The sequence below is a fragment of the Eriocheir sinensis genome, chromosome 33 (genome assembly GCF_024679095.1).
Source record: "Eriocheir sinensis breed Jianghai 21 chromosome 33, ASM2467909v1, whole genome shotgun sequence".
NCBI classification, from domain to species: Eukaryota; Metazoa; Arthropoda; class Malacostraca; order Decapoda; family Varunidae; genus Eriocheir; species Eriocheir sinensis.
The window spans coordinates 16,736,142-16,753,065 of NC_066541.1; the positions used below are offsets into that span (position 1 = coordinate 16,736,142).

Here is a 16,924-nt window from a genome sequence, read left to right on the forward strand (position 1 = left end):
AACTCATTGCCAGCTCTCCACAACGATTTCCACAACAAGTGATAAGCTCTAATCCGAGGCGGATGCCTCGGCCCCTGTCATCCCCTCCCCTACCTACTTCCTGCCTGCCACTCACTCCCCTGAAGGAACTGAACCAGGATCAGGAGGGGCTCATGTGCAGAGTGCAAGGAGGTATCACAAAGCTGAAGGAGAGGTGCCAGAGTGCACTGAAGAGCCTCATCTACGGGGACGTGGACAAGAACCACGAGGAAACTGAGAAAGTCTGTGATTGTGATGAAACAGAGAACTTGCTCACCATTGTAGAGGAAGAAGAGAACCTGCCCCTCCTTGGGAACCTACAGGACACAATGGAGGGTGTGCAGCTCAGACCAAGACCCCTGGGGGTACATAGCAAGGAGTGGGCCAGGAGAATAACAGATTACCAGTTCCTCTCAGGCAAGGATGGGGAAATCCCTAGAAGATCAACACGAGTCAGCACAGTAGCCAAGAGGAAGAATCGCCGAGCCACTGTGATGGTTCCTCAAGTCACTAGCAGACCCAGCAACCCAGTATGTAGTTGCTTCTTTTCTCTTTGTCATAGGATGCAAGGGTGTTATGTGTCTCCCTAGGCAACCTGGTTCTGGCCAACTACATAGCATCTTTACAGAAAGCACTTTGTGTTTGCAGGGATACAAGTGCTCAAAGTGTGAGTTGGTGACACACATGAACTGCCTTAATGGGGTGCAGCGCTGTGAAGGAAGCAATCTGGTAGGTGGAGTTCATCCAATGTTGTTCACTGAACTGTTTTCATTAAAGCTAAATCATTAGAACTTAGATCAATGTGGAAATTGGTTGTGCAGGGTCACTCTACAACAAAAGCCCATCAATCTGATCAGCAGCAGACCCATACTTGTTGGAATTAGGAATTTTTCAGACTATCGGATGGTACCCCAAATTTCTGTTAATGTGTACATACATTGGTGTTAGTGGTACCAAACATTAATGCATTATCTATTTTATTCCATCTATCAATAATTTTCAGTGTGTTAGCTGTGTCAGGATTACAGATTTGTAACTTATTATATTTGTACACAGATCCCTACTGTGTGATGTAACGGTTAGCTCTCACCCTTGCATCCTTCCTGCTGTAACATGGAACACTTAAGGTTCCCGTCTGCCCCTTACCCTTGCATCCTTCCCTCCCTGGCTGTAACATGGAACACTTAAGGTTCCCGTCTGCCCCTTACCCTTGCATCCTTCCCTCCCTGGCTGTAACATGGAACACTTAAGGTTCCCCTCTGCCCCTTACCCTTGCATCCTTCCCTCCCTGGCTGTAACATGGAACACTTAAGGTTCCCCTCTGCCCCTTACCCTTGCATCCTTCCCTCCCTGGCTGTAACATGGAACACTTAAGGTTCCCCTCTGACCCTTACCCTTGCATCCTTCCCTCCCTGGCTGTAACATGGAACATTTAAGGTTCCCCTCTGCCCCTTACCCTTGCATCCTTCCTGCTGTAACATGGAACACTTAAGGTTCCCGTCTGCCCCTTACCCTTGCATCCTTCCCTCCCTGGCTGTAACATGGAACACTTAAGGTTCCCCTCTGACCCTTACCCTTGCATCCTTCCCTCCCTGGCTGTAACATGGAACATTTAAGGTTCCCCTCTGCCCTTTACCCTTGCATCCTTCCCTCCCTGGCTGTAACATGGAACACTTAAGGTTCCCCTCTGCCCCTTACCCTTGCATCCTTCCCTCCCTGGCTGTAACATGGAACACTTAAGGTTCCCCACTACCCCTTACCCTTGCATCCTTCCTGCTGTAACATGGAACACTTAAGGTTCCCCTTTGCCCCTTACCCTTGCATCCTTCCCTCCCTGGCTATAACATGGGACACTTAACCCTTTCATTGCTAAGCGCTCACAAGGAGACTATCCCCTCAGGCGCACTCGGGAACCCCAGCAGGGGAAGGGGATCTTTTTTAACCGCTGTATCTCAAAAACTATTCATCACAGTTACAAAACAAAAACACCATTGGAAAGAGAGGGCCAAGATCTATAAGACTCGGTTATGTAAGCCTCTCCTGTAAACGTACAGGCACATTCAGGGGGTGTTTTTTGCTGTGAGTGCGACTGGCGCTCGCAGCAAGCTTTTAGCACCACCAGCAAGTGATGCTAGTGCTCTCTCTTTTAATCTCTGTATCTCCAAAACTATTCATCACATCTAAAAACCAAAAACACCATTGGAAAGAGGAGGTCCAGATCTACAGGAGTTGGTTATGTATGCCTTTCTTGTGAATGTACATGCACATTCAGGGAGTGTTGAATGTTAACACTTACGTCGGTGCGTGCATGATGATCAGCCATATTGAGGGAACTGCGGACATTTTTTTCTTCAGATTCTGGCAAGGGAGCATTGCCAACTGCAATATTTATAACTATTTGGTCAAAGAATCAGTCGGTGATTGGTGAAGCTATGCAAAAATGCCACTATATTGGGCAAGAACATCCACCAGTTACTCATCCGTAGATTTGTCGCGCTGGGCTGATATGATTTTCCACCAAATTTAGGGAAGATTCCACTCAATTGGCAATCCTGTGTTGTGAGAATTAGTGTTGCAACACTCTCATACGCGGGAGATTTGAGTGCGGGTGGAGGTCACAGTGGGCGTTTAGCACCACCGGCAAATACGCCTAACGCCTGCTGCAAGCGTTTAGCAATGAAAGGGTTAAGGTTCACCTCTGCCCCTTTCCCTTGCAGCTGTCCATTCCTTCCTTGAATAGAAAACATGCCTGTCATGCCTGCAACATTTGGTCTATGTCTTTACCACACTCCTCCTCCCCTGCAGTACCCAGGCTATGGCAACCTGCAGCTCCAGCAGTATGCCTGGTGGGTGGAGGAGATGACGAGGACAACAGCCTCAGACCGCCTGCTTCATCAGCCGCAGGGAACGTTCCTCATCCGTTGGTCTGACCGATACCAGAAACTTGTTCTCTCCCTCAAGTAAGTTTGTGTATATATATATATATATATATATATATATATATATATATATATATATATATATATATATATATATATATATATATATATATATATTATCCGTCAGTTGAAGTGTCGCACATGGCCCCGTGACACTTCTTGTGGCGGGATTTGGTATGAAGTGTAAATCAGAGGGAGAAAACTTGCCTAGGAGAAAATGTCCACATGGCAACCTTCCTCACGCTCTTCTTATTCTACCAAGCAGGGAAAACAATGACTTAGTGCTGCATTAGCTTTTACCAGAGGAGGCAGTGTTGCACTTCCCATCCTGTTGGGACCCGTAGATTTTCTTGCATGCTGCAACATTCTGCCACATTTTTCAGTGTGCATTATGCCAAAGCCTCCCACTAGCCATGATGACATCGTGAGAGTGATAGAGTGTCACAGATTATGCCTAAAAATCCAAGAAATTGTCCAGCAAACTGGCTTCAATCGTCAAACTGTTCAGCGTATGGTGCCCAAATTCAAGGCATCCGACAGCCAGGAAATGCCGGTCCACTGCCATGGGGAGGACCTCACTCTGTGCTCTCTTCCCAAACCCTCTGTATTATAAAGAGGCAAGTGGAACCCAATCCTACCTTAGCAGCAAAGCAAATTAAGGAAAACAACTCTATGATTCTTGATAATGCCTGTTTTCACCATCCAACACCACCTCCATGATAACCTGGGTTACAAAAGTCACAGCCCATAAGAAAACCCTCATTATGACTCAACAAACAGAGAAACAGCTTAGTTTTTCCACAAAATATGGAGACTGGACCTTGGAGAAGTGGTGAAAGGTGTTGTGGACAAATGAAGCGACGTTTAAAGTGACTGACAGCAACCCAAAGAAATTCTGCAAGAAAATCTACGGAACCCAACAGGGTGGAAAGTGCAACGCTGACTTCTCTGGTAAAAGCTAATGCAGCACCAAGTCATTGTTTTCCCTGCTTGTTAGATTAAGAAGAGCGTGAGGAAGGTTGCCATGTGGTCATTTTCTACCAGGCGAGGTTTCTCCCTCTGATTTACACTTCATACCAAAGCCTCAAGAAGTGTCACGGGACCAAGTGCAACACTTCAACTAACGGGTACTGTATGTATGTATGTATGTATGTATGTATGTATATATATATATATATATATATATATATATATATATATATATATATATATATATATATATATATATATATATATATATATATATATATATATATATATATATATATATATATATATATATATATATATATATATATATATATATTATATATATATATATATATATATATATACAGTAAACCCTCAATTTAACAGGCTAATTGGGGGGGAACTTAGTCCGTTAATGCCGAAAGTCCGTTATTGTGTATGTTGTCTGCATGTTGTTTTTATAGCCACACAACACACTGCAAAGCACTGAGGCTGCCAGGTTGGTAGTGGGGCTCTACGGGGGGGGCTGTTTTTTATGGGTATGGGTAAAATTTTACAAGTTTGCCTATCTTGCAATGGCAGACGGAAGTGGGTTTTTTGTTGTTGTTTTGTTTTGTTAGTTTTCGGTGTGTTATGAAATAATATGCTTGCTGTTTCTGTCGCAAATTATTAAATCACCAAATGATTGACTTTTCAATGTCAATTGTGCACACGCCGCTGCCACCCGCCGCCGCTGCTGCAAAATAGCTGGCAGAAAGAGGTTCAACTAGCTTACTGTTTCTATATTTCACTGACTGCTCACAAAGATCATGCGTGGACAAACTAGAACAAAACCAGGCAATTTAATACCTGTTGTGTATTCCCCCAGTTATCAGTGATAAAGTATTGCGATAACTCATCGCGATAACGCCCAGCTATGGTTTAACTCTGCATGATTCTCTTCAAGTTATTCATTTCTGTTTTGTTCCAGAGTTGAAAATCGAGTCAAACACATGAGAATATTCAAACACGAGGAGAGCAGCGACTTCTACCTGAGCGAGGTGCGCTACTTTCACTCGCTGGACTCCCTCGTCAGATACTATGGATCGAATTGCCTTTCAGAGTGCTTTTCTAAGTGAGTGTTTTTAGCTGTAATACTTTAATGAACACATGCCTTGGATAATTAATTAGTCCAATGTTGGTGTTTGTATTGTCATCAATTTTTTAGACTCCTAATTATAGAGACTTTACAACCCTTTCAGCCTCTTCGCTTACCTGCTCCGTCCTCTGTATGAAGTTGCTATATCAAAATTCTCTTATCGTGGGACGGAGAAGAACCACCTTTCACTGGAACTTGGTGACCGGGTGATTGTGACCAGTCATGATGGCGAGAACAACGGCTGGTGGAAAGGAAGAATAGACAACAGGGTGAGTAATGGTCTGGGTTTCCATTGAGAGGATCAAAACAAGATGAATGCCTACTATTATTGCAGGGCTCAACAGTAAGGGGAGATGTCTGTAATCTGTCACTTGATGATAACTGATGTGATATTTTTTGTTAAGTTATATACTGGAAATCATGCTAACCCCATATGAAAAATACAGATTAATACATTTCAAATAGGGAAACTGTAAAGTTTAGAGGATTGGCGCTTCATTGAATTTACCATCACATCAGATTAGTGTCAATTGCCATTCCAGAAATGAATGTGTGCAACCAAAGCAAACTGACTGTAATTCTTTATTTTTGCAGGTGGGTGACTTTCCCATGGAGTATGTCAGAGTACAGAACACATAAAGCTGGTGTCACGGTGGGCCTTTTCCCTCCAACTCCATTGGCGGTAAGGGCAACCAGCAACTCCAATTTTTCCAGGTGTGCATCACACACAGCCAAGGTCGGTTGCCCATATCCACAGCATAAACAAAGAAGTCACCCTGTATCTACATGTCTGCAAAGTATAACAGCTGTTGCAGGTTACGCTGCCATTATCCAAGTTATACAAAAAAGCTCTGCCGGTCCACTTTGAGTCTCTTAATGGGCCATCTTCCACTGCTCCTCACTCCTCAGCCTCTGCCATCATCTTTTTGTTTACATACAGCTGCGTGGTTGCTTGTACCCACAACTGTTTTTATAACCTGTTATTAAGTGAATGGAGCCATAGGAGCCTTATGTTCTTTGTATGAGCGGCCTCCAGTCACTGGCCGCTGCCACAGTCATAAGTGTTCTGTGTCAGTCATTTAAGTATAGTGTGCTGTGAGTTGTTACTCTGATCCTAATGACAGGCATGGCACACCATCATGTTAGTGTATTGCCTCCTCATTTTGGAGAAAATAATATGCACAGATAGACAAGCCAGGGATGCCAGATAAAACCCACTACCTCTACTACGGACAGAAGCCTGAAGTTTGGTAGTTTTGCCAAACTGTTCTACACAAGTTATTTAGCTGTGATTTTACTCCTGTTTTATAAGTGAAAGTATGTATTTTACATATATGTCTTTATTTGTCATTGCACTTTCCCTTAAACACTAAAGAAACTTGCATTGGTAACACATGAAAAGCACAGGTGCACCACTGATTGCCGTGGGAATGTTTTCACAACCTTACAGTTCACTAGTGCACTGGCTGCCTGTCTTGGTATACCACAGATGCCAAACAGTGCAAAATAAATAACATATAAATACAGATGTTGACACACCAGGTATATTGTTAACTGTCTCAAAAAAAAATATATATATAATTATTTTATATCAACAATAAATCGTACACTTTTCTGGTGGTGAGGCCAGTAATGCTGAAGGGTTGCTGGTCTCAAAACTTCCCATCGGTTGGAAAGCTTTGGGAGCTTTTATGATCAAAAGGTAATTTGATGCGAACCACTTTCAACGAACATTGGCCAGTTAAAAATATGGGTGACATGTGTACCGAGCATATGCATAGAAACTTGTGGATCATTATACATATATTAAGTTTTAGAATTTAAACTTTTACTTTTGAGTCTAAAATCTTAAGCTGTGATTAATGTTTTTGTATGAGTAATCCAATACCTGCAAATGGATGTAATGATATTTCAAATACATGAACTATTCTGTGTACTGTGTTTAGTGGTTTCACTATGGAGACCGCCCAATCCCTTTCATTCACCCTGCAACCCCTTGCCCATGTGTAGTCAGCCTTTAAGCCTCTCTTCACCCTGTGTTTTGGTCCTCTCTCCTTCAAGCCATTCATGCATGCATGCATGCATATCCCCAGTCCGTCCTTCCCAAGCTTCCTTCTAGATGACCCACCTTCCACTAGTGTCCATATGCACATGCACCAGCAAACAAAATTTGATGGTTGATGTGTTGCAAACTCTCCCTTTTGTTATGAAACTGTGGTTCACAGGTAGATGTGAAAGCCATCATTTTAAACAAGTTAAATGAGCAATAACACTAGCCTACAACAAAGTTATCGAGAATAATAACCTTTCCAAGGTCTCACATGCTGTTTTACTTCTCTAGTTTTACTGGTGTATCATACATGTGGGGGGTTCAAGGGGGGCTGCCCCTGGTTAGGAGGGGGCAAAGCCCCCTGTTAGAGGTTAGGTTATGTAAAGTTCGGTTGGAGTAGTTTAAATATGCTCCCTCACCCAACAACCCCGATTTCACACAGGTCCCCCAAGTTGAACCTTTCTTCGAGCTATTTTGAGGCTGCGGCAACAGGTGCACAAAAGGCATTGAAAAGTCAATCATTTAGTGATTTCCGGAAAAAAACACTATCTCCATAATAAACGGCCTCATATTTTGTCCAGAAATAAACAGTCTGCATCTCGAAATAAGTAGGCTACACTTTCGTGAATATTACCCCGCGTACGCTAAATCCCTCACTACATTGTACTGTAAGGCCCTTCATACACGTGTTACCCTCCAACCAGTATCACAGCAACCACGTTGGATAAAAGTTAAGTATATTGTCAAATATCACGTAAATTTGCCTAATATTCATATTCAATACCTTACCATCATGATCATGCCCCATTCATTATGACAGAACAATATGATGTGAATGCCTAGATTTACACCAAATGTCGAAAAAAAAAAAATCTTACCTCCTATTGACAAGTGGAGTGCCATGGTAAACAAAAAGAGCCATCTTGTTCGTCGTCATTATGTCCACTCGCAGTGTTGCAAATACTAGAGTCCCTTGATAGATCAAGGGACTCTAGCTAATACAGCCGAGTGGCTTAAAACTACCCACATGCTGTCCAGAAGACCACCTATCAACCCGGACTCTAGATTCTAGGATTAAAGATGAGCTCCAGGAGGGCAGCATGAGCCAATGCAAGATGGCGCCACTATAAACATTGGCCTGCACCACAACGGGCTGGGCAATACCATCAGGGCCCTCCAAAAACAAGCCTACCGGCGCCAGAAGCAAAAATGTAAAAAAAATAATAAGTTCTCTCTGTTTAACGGCGATTATACGGTCCACCCCCTTGTATGGTATTCCCCCACATCACCCTATCATACATTTCTAAAACAAGTCATGCCTGACATATTTCACCCATGCAATGTGTTACTAATATACCGAACATCCAAAACTGTTTACATTACACAAGCAAGATATAGAGCACATCTATTATTCACAGTCATATATCAATCACCATAACCATTATTAAGTGGAGGGTAAAACTTTCCTGGAAGCCCTAGTGACTAAAAGTAATAAACTCTGTAACCACAACAAAAGTAACAGTACAAACAATGAGCAAATATCAACAAAATACACTTTCACTTTGCTGTGCAGTTTGCTGGAATCATCACATGGGTAGAGAATCTGAAGCAACAAGTGTGAGTGCGAGATCACCAACAGACCTTGGCCCCAGAGGAGAGTGGATAGCAGGCAAAAGGCCACACCAAAAACATGATAACAATAATATTGCACATACAGAGAAAGACTTGAGGGGCTTTCCTGGCTGCCCATTCGTATCGAGGGAATGAAATTTCAAATTTACAACTATAATTATACCACATTACTACAGATAAAAGTATGTTTCTTCCATTCTCCAGTGCAGTCTTGTCCCTCAGTATTTCTGGACTCAAAGATGTGCTTGGACATGTTCTGTGCTGGACTGGACACTTATAAGACTCATCAATTGAACATGAATGGACATGTTTCCAGTCAACATATTTATTTCAAATTCTGTCTCTATGGATAAAATAGGCCCTAAATTCAGCTATGGTACTATTTTTTCTTCATGTAAAATAGTAAATGTGGTATAAAATATGGATTAAAGTTGAGGAAAAATCACGTGACCTGGAAACGGGTGCTGATTGGTCGTGACGTCACAATGCAGTCAGCAAGCCGCCAACTTTGTGTTACTCCGAGATTTTGTGTTGTGGTGTATGTTTCTAGTGTTTAGCAATGCCTGGAGACGTAACCCGCAGTCGTTGGTGATTCGTGCCAATGTGCAAGAGTATGTAATATATATATATATATATATATATATATATATATATATATATATATATATATATATATATATATATATATATATATATATATATATATATATACGGGCAAAAGTACTCCACATAAGATATTTCTGTCTGTGCTAGTGAATCCTGCAGTAATTTTCTTTAGTTTCCCCTTGGACTAACTTTTCATTGTGAATTCAACTATTCTCTCTACTGTCATGTCCTCTGATTATAAAATATTGGTCTGCATTCGTTTTCTTCTTATTCATCTTCAGGCGTTGATTCTCTCTCTCTGACGTTCCAGAGCCATTGTTTTCTCTAGGTTAGGCTAGGTAAGTTTCCATAATACTAATATAAATTCAACCTTGATTATTCTCTATAGTTCCCCCTCGGACTAATTTTTAATCGTGAACTCAACTATTTTCTGAAGAGCAGAGGCGAATCGGTTAATTTCACTCCCATTTCAATAATATAACATATTTTCAACACTCTTAAGGTGTTCTGTAAGCACCTATAACATACCTGTTGGGTGCAGTTTGGAGCTGGAGTGGCCATAGCTTATAAAAAAACAATGGTACTGTCGTCTAGTGTACTCCGCTTCAGCCTGATGAAGTCACGAGCTAATGGTGGTTTCTCCCCGTGAGATGAGAAGAATTTGAGATATCTCTACAATATCCAGTCAACTAGCAATTTATAGGACGTAATATGTGCACTACGTTATCATTGGTACGTGGCACAATGCATTTCTGGACTCTTCCCAGAACCAGAAACATGTCCATTGCACTAACTCATCCAACTACTTCCATTACATACTCAATTGGAAATAATCAGTATTCTACTTATTCATAAAATAATACTAATGTACATTCATGTGTGGCATATAATTAAAAGCACATTTTCAAGTGTGTAAGTGATTGTGCATATTACTAAATTTAAATTATCTACTTCTCTAGTATAAAAACTACATCAGCAATACATCACAATTGTTTGCATTTCACTAATTTCCAGAATATGACAAGGCAAGTAAAGATAAAGGCCTATGCCCAGACACCACACAGCAACTGAAAGAATACAGATACCCAGTATGCAAGAACTGATGCTGCCACAATGAGCACTCAGCCAATGCTAGGGGAGCACTGGCAGGGGTCTTACAGCCCCTTGTTGAAGTATACTACATCAGGCACATTTCCAGAGAATTTCTTCTCCAGTTCACTGTAGGCTTTCGGCTCCATTTTGGACAAGGTTGAAGTACTGATTGAGCTGGGGGAAAAAAAAAGATAATAATGCAGAAGAAAGCCAATCCTATAAATATTTCAAACAATTTATTTTTTTAGAGCTGTAGTAGTTTTGCAAGTATCTTTTAAAAGACATCCAACAAACTCACCACTTCTGGTCAAAGACTGCACAGGCTGTGGGAGTCATGATGGTGAGTATTGCCCCACACATAAGCATCTGGAAGGGAGCATTGAGGCGAGGATTGTTACGAAGCCAGTTTTGCTTCTCCAGCCGTTCCATGATCACAGGCAGAATGGTCATGCCTGGAGCTGCCATGAAGATGCGGGAAAAGGTCACCTGAGAGATGCCCTTTGCAGCTGCCAACTGTGAGGAGAGGAAGGTATGTATATGAATTTTACTGCCTGGAAATGATGTGTATGTTCTTTAATTTGTCAAGAGATGAGGACAACTACATCAGGAATTGCACATAAGCACATAAGCACTACTGTTACATCACCATAATCATACACATTTTATATATTCCTTTGTAGAGTTCAAGTATAAAGTTCAGAAGAAATTATCATCCATAAATAACCTGCAGAATGTTTCCATCAAAACATCTTCAGTTCAACATCTACATGACACTCGCCTTGGAATTTACCAGTTCATTGCCATTTGCATCGCACACGACAATGCCATTCATTAGTTCAGCTTGGCGCATCAAGGGAACGTTGATGCAGTTAGCTGCAGCCACGGCTGCAAAGGGCACGTACCTCTGGAAGTACAAGTCAAGATTTAATCATACACTAGACCTAGGAATGCATCCCCATTAAATCCATGCTATAATACTATCAGTAAATAATTGATCTTTAAGGAACATCCCAATTACATAGCAATGGATGCCTGTATAAACTTAACACATCTGTACTTGTCAAATTGATACTGGAGAAGGAGTCACTTGTACAGATGAAAGGAACTCTTAAAATAATGTGTTTGTTGTTTGTTGGTTCACCTGCACAAGAGTTGATGCTCGACTGCCCAAATAAGTCTTAAGGCCAAGAGCAGTGACATAGCGATGGATGCCTGTATAAACTTAACACATCTGTACTTGTCAAACTGATACTGGAGGAGGAGTCACTTGTACAGATGGAAGGAACTATTAAAATAATGTGCTTGTTTATTGGTTCACCTGAACAAGAGTTGATGCTCGGCTGCCCAAATAAGTCTTAAGGCCAAGAGCAGTGACAAGCGCTGCACCAGTGGCCGACACATAAGCAAACCCCATCTGCTCAACACTCAGGGGAGATTTGGCATTACGGTTGGTGTAGTTAACAAGCGCATTGAAAGACTGGTTAGCCCACTGCCAGAACACAACAGCTGGGGTAGACCTGGGGAAGGAGGGAAGGCAGAGCTAAATAAAGATAGAATGGGAGATGATGCTTTGTGTTATTACAAAACAGGTTAATAAAAGCTAGGGGCTGGAAATAATAAAAATCAAAACATGAGGGTGCTTACATAAAAAATACCCCCTTGTAGGCGTAGATGCCCACATGTAAACGAAAAAAAATACTGTCAACAAATATAATATAACCCTCCAAACTTACTTATAGAAGGTCATCATGGCTCCCGTCAACATCATGCCGCCAGGAACCTGGAAGCTCATGCGTCCAATAAGGTTCTGTTTCTCCCCGGTGTCTGGATGGAAGGCCGACTCGTATAGTCTCTTGGCCTGCCATATCTTTTCCTCAGAAGTTCCAGGCGGCTCCTGGTGCAGCCTGGAAGCAAAAAGAGATTGTGAGTTTGTTTTCAGTTGTGTGACATTACGTATACATCAGAAGTATGTAGCCTAAGTCATTCTTCTTAATTTTCTTAATGAATAGACAATGAGAATGCAAGGGAATTCCACTAATCAGAAACACTTTCAGAATTTTTACACAAGATTTGCAAGACTGAGATCAACCTGGCAGCACCTGTACTTATGGAGGAGCTCCTTGGCTTGGTTCAGTTCCTCATCCCCCTTGAAGCAGAGCCGCCAGTCAGTGATGCCAAGGAAATGTTTCAGCCTCCCTCTGAACTCAGACTGGTCATAGCGTGGCACGTCCAGGTTAATCCTCTCTTGTTGCTCCATTCCCTTCATAACTGTACAGATCAAGGTATGTGTATATTAGGTACAAACATCTTACCTGGATTTCTTACCTAGATGACCTTTCCCTATGAGCCATGCTAGAGTGAACCGTCAGGCAGAGAACCGAAAGGTCTCATCAACCAATGCACCAGCCTATCCAAGCTCATCATCCTTGCCACTGAGGTATTAGATCAGTAAATAGGTAATGAAAGGATTGTAAGATAATGTTATTCTATCAACACAAGTACGTATGTGTGCTAGAGGGGGCTTACCTGACTTGGGGGAGGCTCTTATATTAATCACCTTAGTCATTACTAGAGGGAAATTGATATCAAATGACAATAAATAATAGAATCCCTGCAGGATACAAGGAGTATGATACACAAGTTGTTGCTAGGGAGGTGTTTCAAAGTCAGATGGGTAGGCATAATCAATTCAGTGCCACACCCACACTGTTTCACTGCCCATCATGCTACAGCTATTGTAGTATATGGTAAAGGAAAGAGGCTAGTGTTAAACAAGGTATAAAATCAAACTTGACATGCTCCTCTATGACAAAAAAAAGGCCAAAAATTATGAGTAAGTTTAGTTCCAGAGTAGTTTTAGTTTCATAGTGTGGATGTATTTGGAGAGGGAATCATTGTATCCTTGTACAACTTCATCATCAGTTAATGAGCATATTGATATCATGAACCTACATTGTATGGCTATATATAGTAAATCCCCCCTAAAAAGTGGACATTAATACATTAATTATGAAATTATCAGAAAAGATTAAGATATCAAAATACATAGACATATGCCAGTTACCACTTGACACACCCTTCCAGAAAATCTGCCTCATTCTTATATTTTTATCTATAGCAAATTGTTAATAATGTGAACAGAGTGAAGTGTCTGCTATCCGAGCCTCTTTATTCGGTTTTTGACGTTTTTTTCACATATCCTGTTAACAGAAAGCCCAAACAGATGAGTAACCAACTGAATAAGTAAATACCAAATTGTTAATGATATGAACGTGCGCGATGGTGTCTGCTATCCAAGCCTCTCTATTCTATTTTTGACGCTACATTCTGATATCGTTGAAAAAAAGGGTAGACAGGTGAGTAAACAAGTGAGTAAACAAGTAACATGCCTTCCCAAGCCTCAGATTCCTCTCCGGCAGGTTAAACAGGTAGACATGGTGATGCCGCTACCCTGACACACCTGCTGGGTAATAACACACTTCTAATGACTGTACCGCTTGCACACATGCACCTTGCCGGGGTCTGTCAAGGGGCGTAGTGATTCTCCATATTTACCCTCTCAAGATATATATTAAGGCACCGGCAATCTCTCACTTGTATTTGTGGTTGCTAGGCCACGGGATGCTGGAGATCTCGGAGATTGTAAAGGGTAGGGATGGTGAGGCCAAAGGTAAACAAAACCGTACAGCTGTTCAGTGGTCAATGTGACTATCGATGTTTTTCACTTCTTTTTTCTGTGGTTTCAGTAAGTTCTTTATTTTTGGCATATGCACACAACGATATGTCTCCCTCTCTCTCTCTCGACATCAGTTAAAAAAATATTGAATTTTCAATATCGAGTGATTGATTGATTGATAGTTTATTGTTGTTTCCATTAATTCCTCTTTTTCGATCTCTTGGAGGCATATTTCATTAGGTTTCTGTGCCTGATCCTCTTTCAATCTTGCTATCTTCTTATTCATTATAGTTTATAGCTGTTTTCTTTTCTCCTTCTTATTGGTGTTAAACCTCTTATGCTGTTATTCTCCTCTTTCCTAAAACTCGTATAGGCCCATTTCACTTCTTTCATATCAATGTAATCTTCAAACAATAATCCTGCTGCAGTGTGGGTGTTCACTGTGCGTAGCTATACGTACGTATACGCCTGGATTAGTTCTTTTGCTATTTCAAATCATCTATTTCCAAAGGCTAAAAGGGAGATCAATGAGGTTCTATAATACGTTATGTTATGTGGATCCCGGCACAAGCACACCGGAAATCAGCCAAACAAGTCATATATGTATCAGTCATGTATTCCCACCCCCACCTCTCCCCCCCTCCAAACCGGTGATATTGTGGCGTGAGAATATTTGTTCTTTTTTCACCTTGTTTCGACTTCATCTTCCTTAGTAAATCAAATTTATATTTTGTGCCCCATATATTTTAGTCACCACAGTTAATAATTTAATTGCTACCACGCCCTCCCTCTTCCCAGTTCTCTGTCATATATACTTAATACTGCCTAAGATAGTACAATTTAACACTATTTCCCTGCCTCTAAGTTACGTATCAGGACACCCAGGACAGTTCCAACAGTTTTTAGTCGCCCCGCCTTTCCCCGAAAGACGAAAACCATAGTTGCTTCACGTCTTCTGCAAGGTAAGGATCGAATGTGCGCACCCTTTCTCCTCTTTGCCCTCAAATATTACCTGTATCTGTAATCCTTCCCCATCTTGCTAATATTCAAGTATATATTCACGCATATAGTGTATTGTTTACTAATTAGAGTTGCTTCATGGCTTCTGTTCAGGACCGTTTGGCTGTTTCCCAAATTACGCCCGTCCCGTACGTCCACCCACACGTACGCACTTATCCCCCTCTCGCCCCGACTCGTGACTCGTGTTTCAAAACGCAGTCTATAACCCCAGCACCTTGTGAGCGAACCTTAGGCCCTCCAAAGTAGTTATTCATTGTAGTTTTAATTTAAGTTACCCCAGGCCAGATTAGGGCATTGATATTTTGTATCCTCCCGTCAGTTCTTTTATTAGTTTATAATACAGTAAACCCCCTTAAAGTTAAACACCACATTGTGTCCCTTAAATTGCCCCTTTAATTCATTATAGTATAGTCTGGTAGATTAGCCGGAAGGCACATATAAAATCGAACTTCGATCATTACCTCCATCGCGTCCTCCCATATTAATTTACAAGCGTCCACATTACCAAGATTCATTAAGTATCTCACCCCAGTGTGATTGAGTGTAATTAGTTTTACATATATATATATATATATATATATATATATATATATATATATATATATATATATATATATATATATATATATATATATATATGTATGTATGTATGTATGTATTCGACAGACCTAGAGCTATATGTAATACTTTTATCGTTACTGACTCATATATTTGAGTCAAAAATATTAATATCACGAAAAAAAGTTTATCTATAAGTTAATTAGGTAGGTCAGCTATTTACACAGTTCTACCTTATAACCACCAGGCATCTACAATTATCTATAGGCCAAGAATAAAAAAGAAAAGAGAAAATTATATATATATATATATATATATATATATATATATATATATATATATATACACACACACAATAAACTATCAATCAGTCAATCAAAATAGATGGCATGCTCCTCCCTTTTTTTTGGCGGGGGGTATTTCTTTGGGGATATTCCAAGGGAGGTTTACTTGCAACAATAAACTATCAATCACTCAGTATATATATATATATATATATATATATATATATATATATACACACTCCCTCTCCCTTGTCTTGTGAATGAGGTGACGAGGTGCACAGTGCTCGACAACTATTTTTCTACGTTAATTCATGATGCCCTTTTAGCGGTGAATTTCTGCTTGGTTGTTCATTTTAAAGTGACTCATTGACATTTCTTTAGAGGTACAAAAAGGGAAGGTGGAGAGGAGCTTTTTGCCATCCCAACCACCTCAACATGTATCCCCGGAAGTTATTTTTTAGTACTGTTTCCGGTTCAAGATTATGAAGTCCATTACTATTGGTTGTATGATCGAACAATAGGTGGAAAGAAGGTAGGCGAAACCGTGGCGTTAAGACTCCTGTGTGTGTGTGTGTGTGTGTGTGTGTGTGTGTGTGTGTTTGGAGAGAGGGGGGGGGGGGGGGTCAGCCTCTCACATCAACTATATTTCCAAAGGCTAAAGGGCCGGGAGATCAATAAGGTTCTTTAGTGTTGTTTTAAGTTCATGGTACAGTAGTAGTAGTAGTAATAGTTTATTGTTGAATGTACGTTACCCCATCAACATTACTTGACGACACAAAGTTACATGGCAAAAGCAGCACAATTGCAGAAAAGAATATCATACAAGAAGACATCAATAAACTGATGGAATGGTCTAAAACATGGCTGCTGAGATTTAACATCCCCAAATGTAAAGTGATGCATATATTGGCCACCAAAATGACAGAACACATGCATATTTGA

At 40.9% G+C, this 16,924-nt stretch overlaps 3 protein-coding genes and 1 long non-coding RNA gene across 14 annotated transcripts in view; 2 read left to right on the plus strand and 2 right to left on the minus strand.

The window, feature by feature from the left end:
* Positions 1-7,005, plus strand: part of LOC127006796 (UDP-galactose transporter senju-like) — a 35,222-nt gene extending 28,217 nt beyond the window's left edge. The window contains exon 10 of the transcript XR_007759762.1: positions 6,767-7,005. The gene's annotated coding sequence lies outside the window, so the exon portion shown is untranslated. The remainder of the gene's footprint in view (positions 1-6,766) is intronic.
* The window catches only part of LOC127006795 (protein vav-like), a 59,746-nt gene that overhangs the window by 13,599 nt on the left and 29,223 nt on the right, over positions 1-16,924 (plus strand). The window contains exons 16-20 of one of the 9 annotated variants that reach the window (XM_050877130.1): positions 667-747; positions 2,824-2,978; positions 4,897-5,040; positions 5,168-5,333; positions 5,659-7,005. The exons of 6 other annotated variants lie outside the window; for them this stretch is intronic. In XM_050877130.1, coding sequence (XP_050733087.1) covers positions 667-747; positions 2,824-2,978; positions 4,897-5,040; positions 5,168-5,333; positions 5,659-5,703 — 591 coding nt within the window. In that variant the 3' untranslated portion in view covers positions 5,704-7,005. Of the gene's footprint in view, positions 1-666; positions 748-2,823; positions 2,979-4,896; positions 5,041-5,167; positions 5,334-5,658; positions 7,006-16,924 lie in introns of those variants that run through there. 2 more of the 9 variants (XM_050877132.1, XM_050877131.1) reach the window with 2 other exon arrangements.
* The window catches only part of LOC127006800 (uncharacterized), a 37,888-nt gene that overhangs the window by 1,352 nt on the left and 19,612 nt on the right, over positions 1-16,924 (minus strand). The window lies entirely within an intron of this gene.
* LOC127006797 (sideroflexin-2-like) lies at positions 6,389-14,163 on the minus strand. Of its 3 annotated transcripts, none has more exons than XM_050877137.1 (7): positions 14,039-14,163; positions 12,544-12,712; positions 12,178-12,348; positions 11,763-11,961; positions 11,223-11,348; positions 10,743-10,957; positions 6,389-10,618 (listed from the first exon to the last, which is right to left on the minus strand). In XM_050877137.1, the coding sequence occupies exons 2-7, from the start codon at positions 12,708-12,710 to the stop codon at positions 10,507-10,509; spliced, it is 990 nt and encodes a 329-aa protein (XP_050733094.1). In that variant the 5' UTR covers positions 12,711-12,712; positions 14,039-14,163; the 3' UTR covers positions 6,389-10,506. The 3 variants fall into 3 exon arrangements, with proteins under 3 accessions (XP_050733094.1, XP_050733093.1, XP_050733095.1); XM_050877136.1 differs by lacking the exon at positions 14,039-14,163 and adding an exon at positions 13,939-13,962; XM_050877138.1 differs by lacking the exon at positions 14,039-14,163 and adding an exon at positions 13,834-13,952.

What these genes read in the sequence shown, in the direction of transcription:
- LOC127006797 (XM_050877136.1), bottom strand. An exon ending in GAGCATCAACTCTTGTTCAG is followed by an intron (nt 11,349 to 11,762) that starts GTGAACCAATAA and finishes TTGTACTTCCAG; the next exon opens with AGGTACGTGCCCTTTGCAGC. An exon ending in ATGAACTGGTAAATTCCAAG is followed by an intron (nt 10,958 to 11,222) that starts GCGAGTGTCATG and finishes CTCTCCTCACAG; the next exon opens with TTGGCAGCTGCAAAGGGCAT.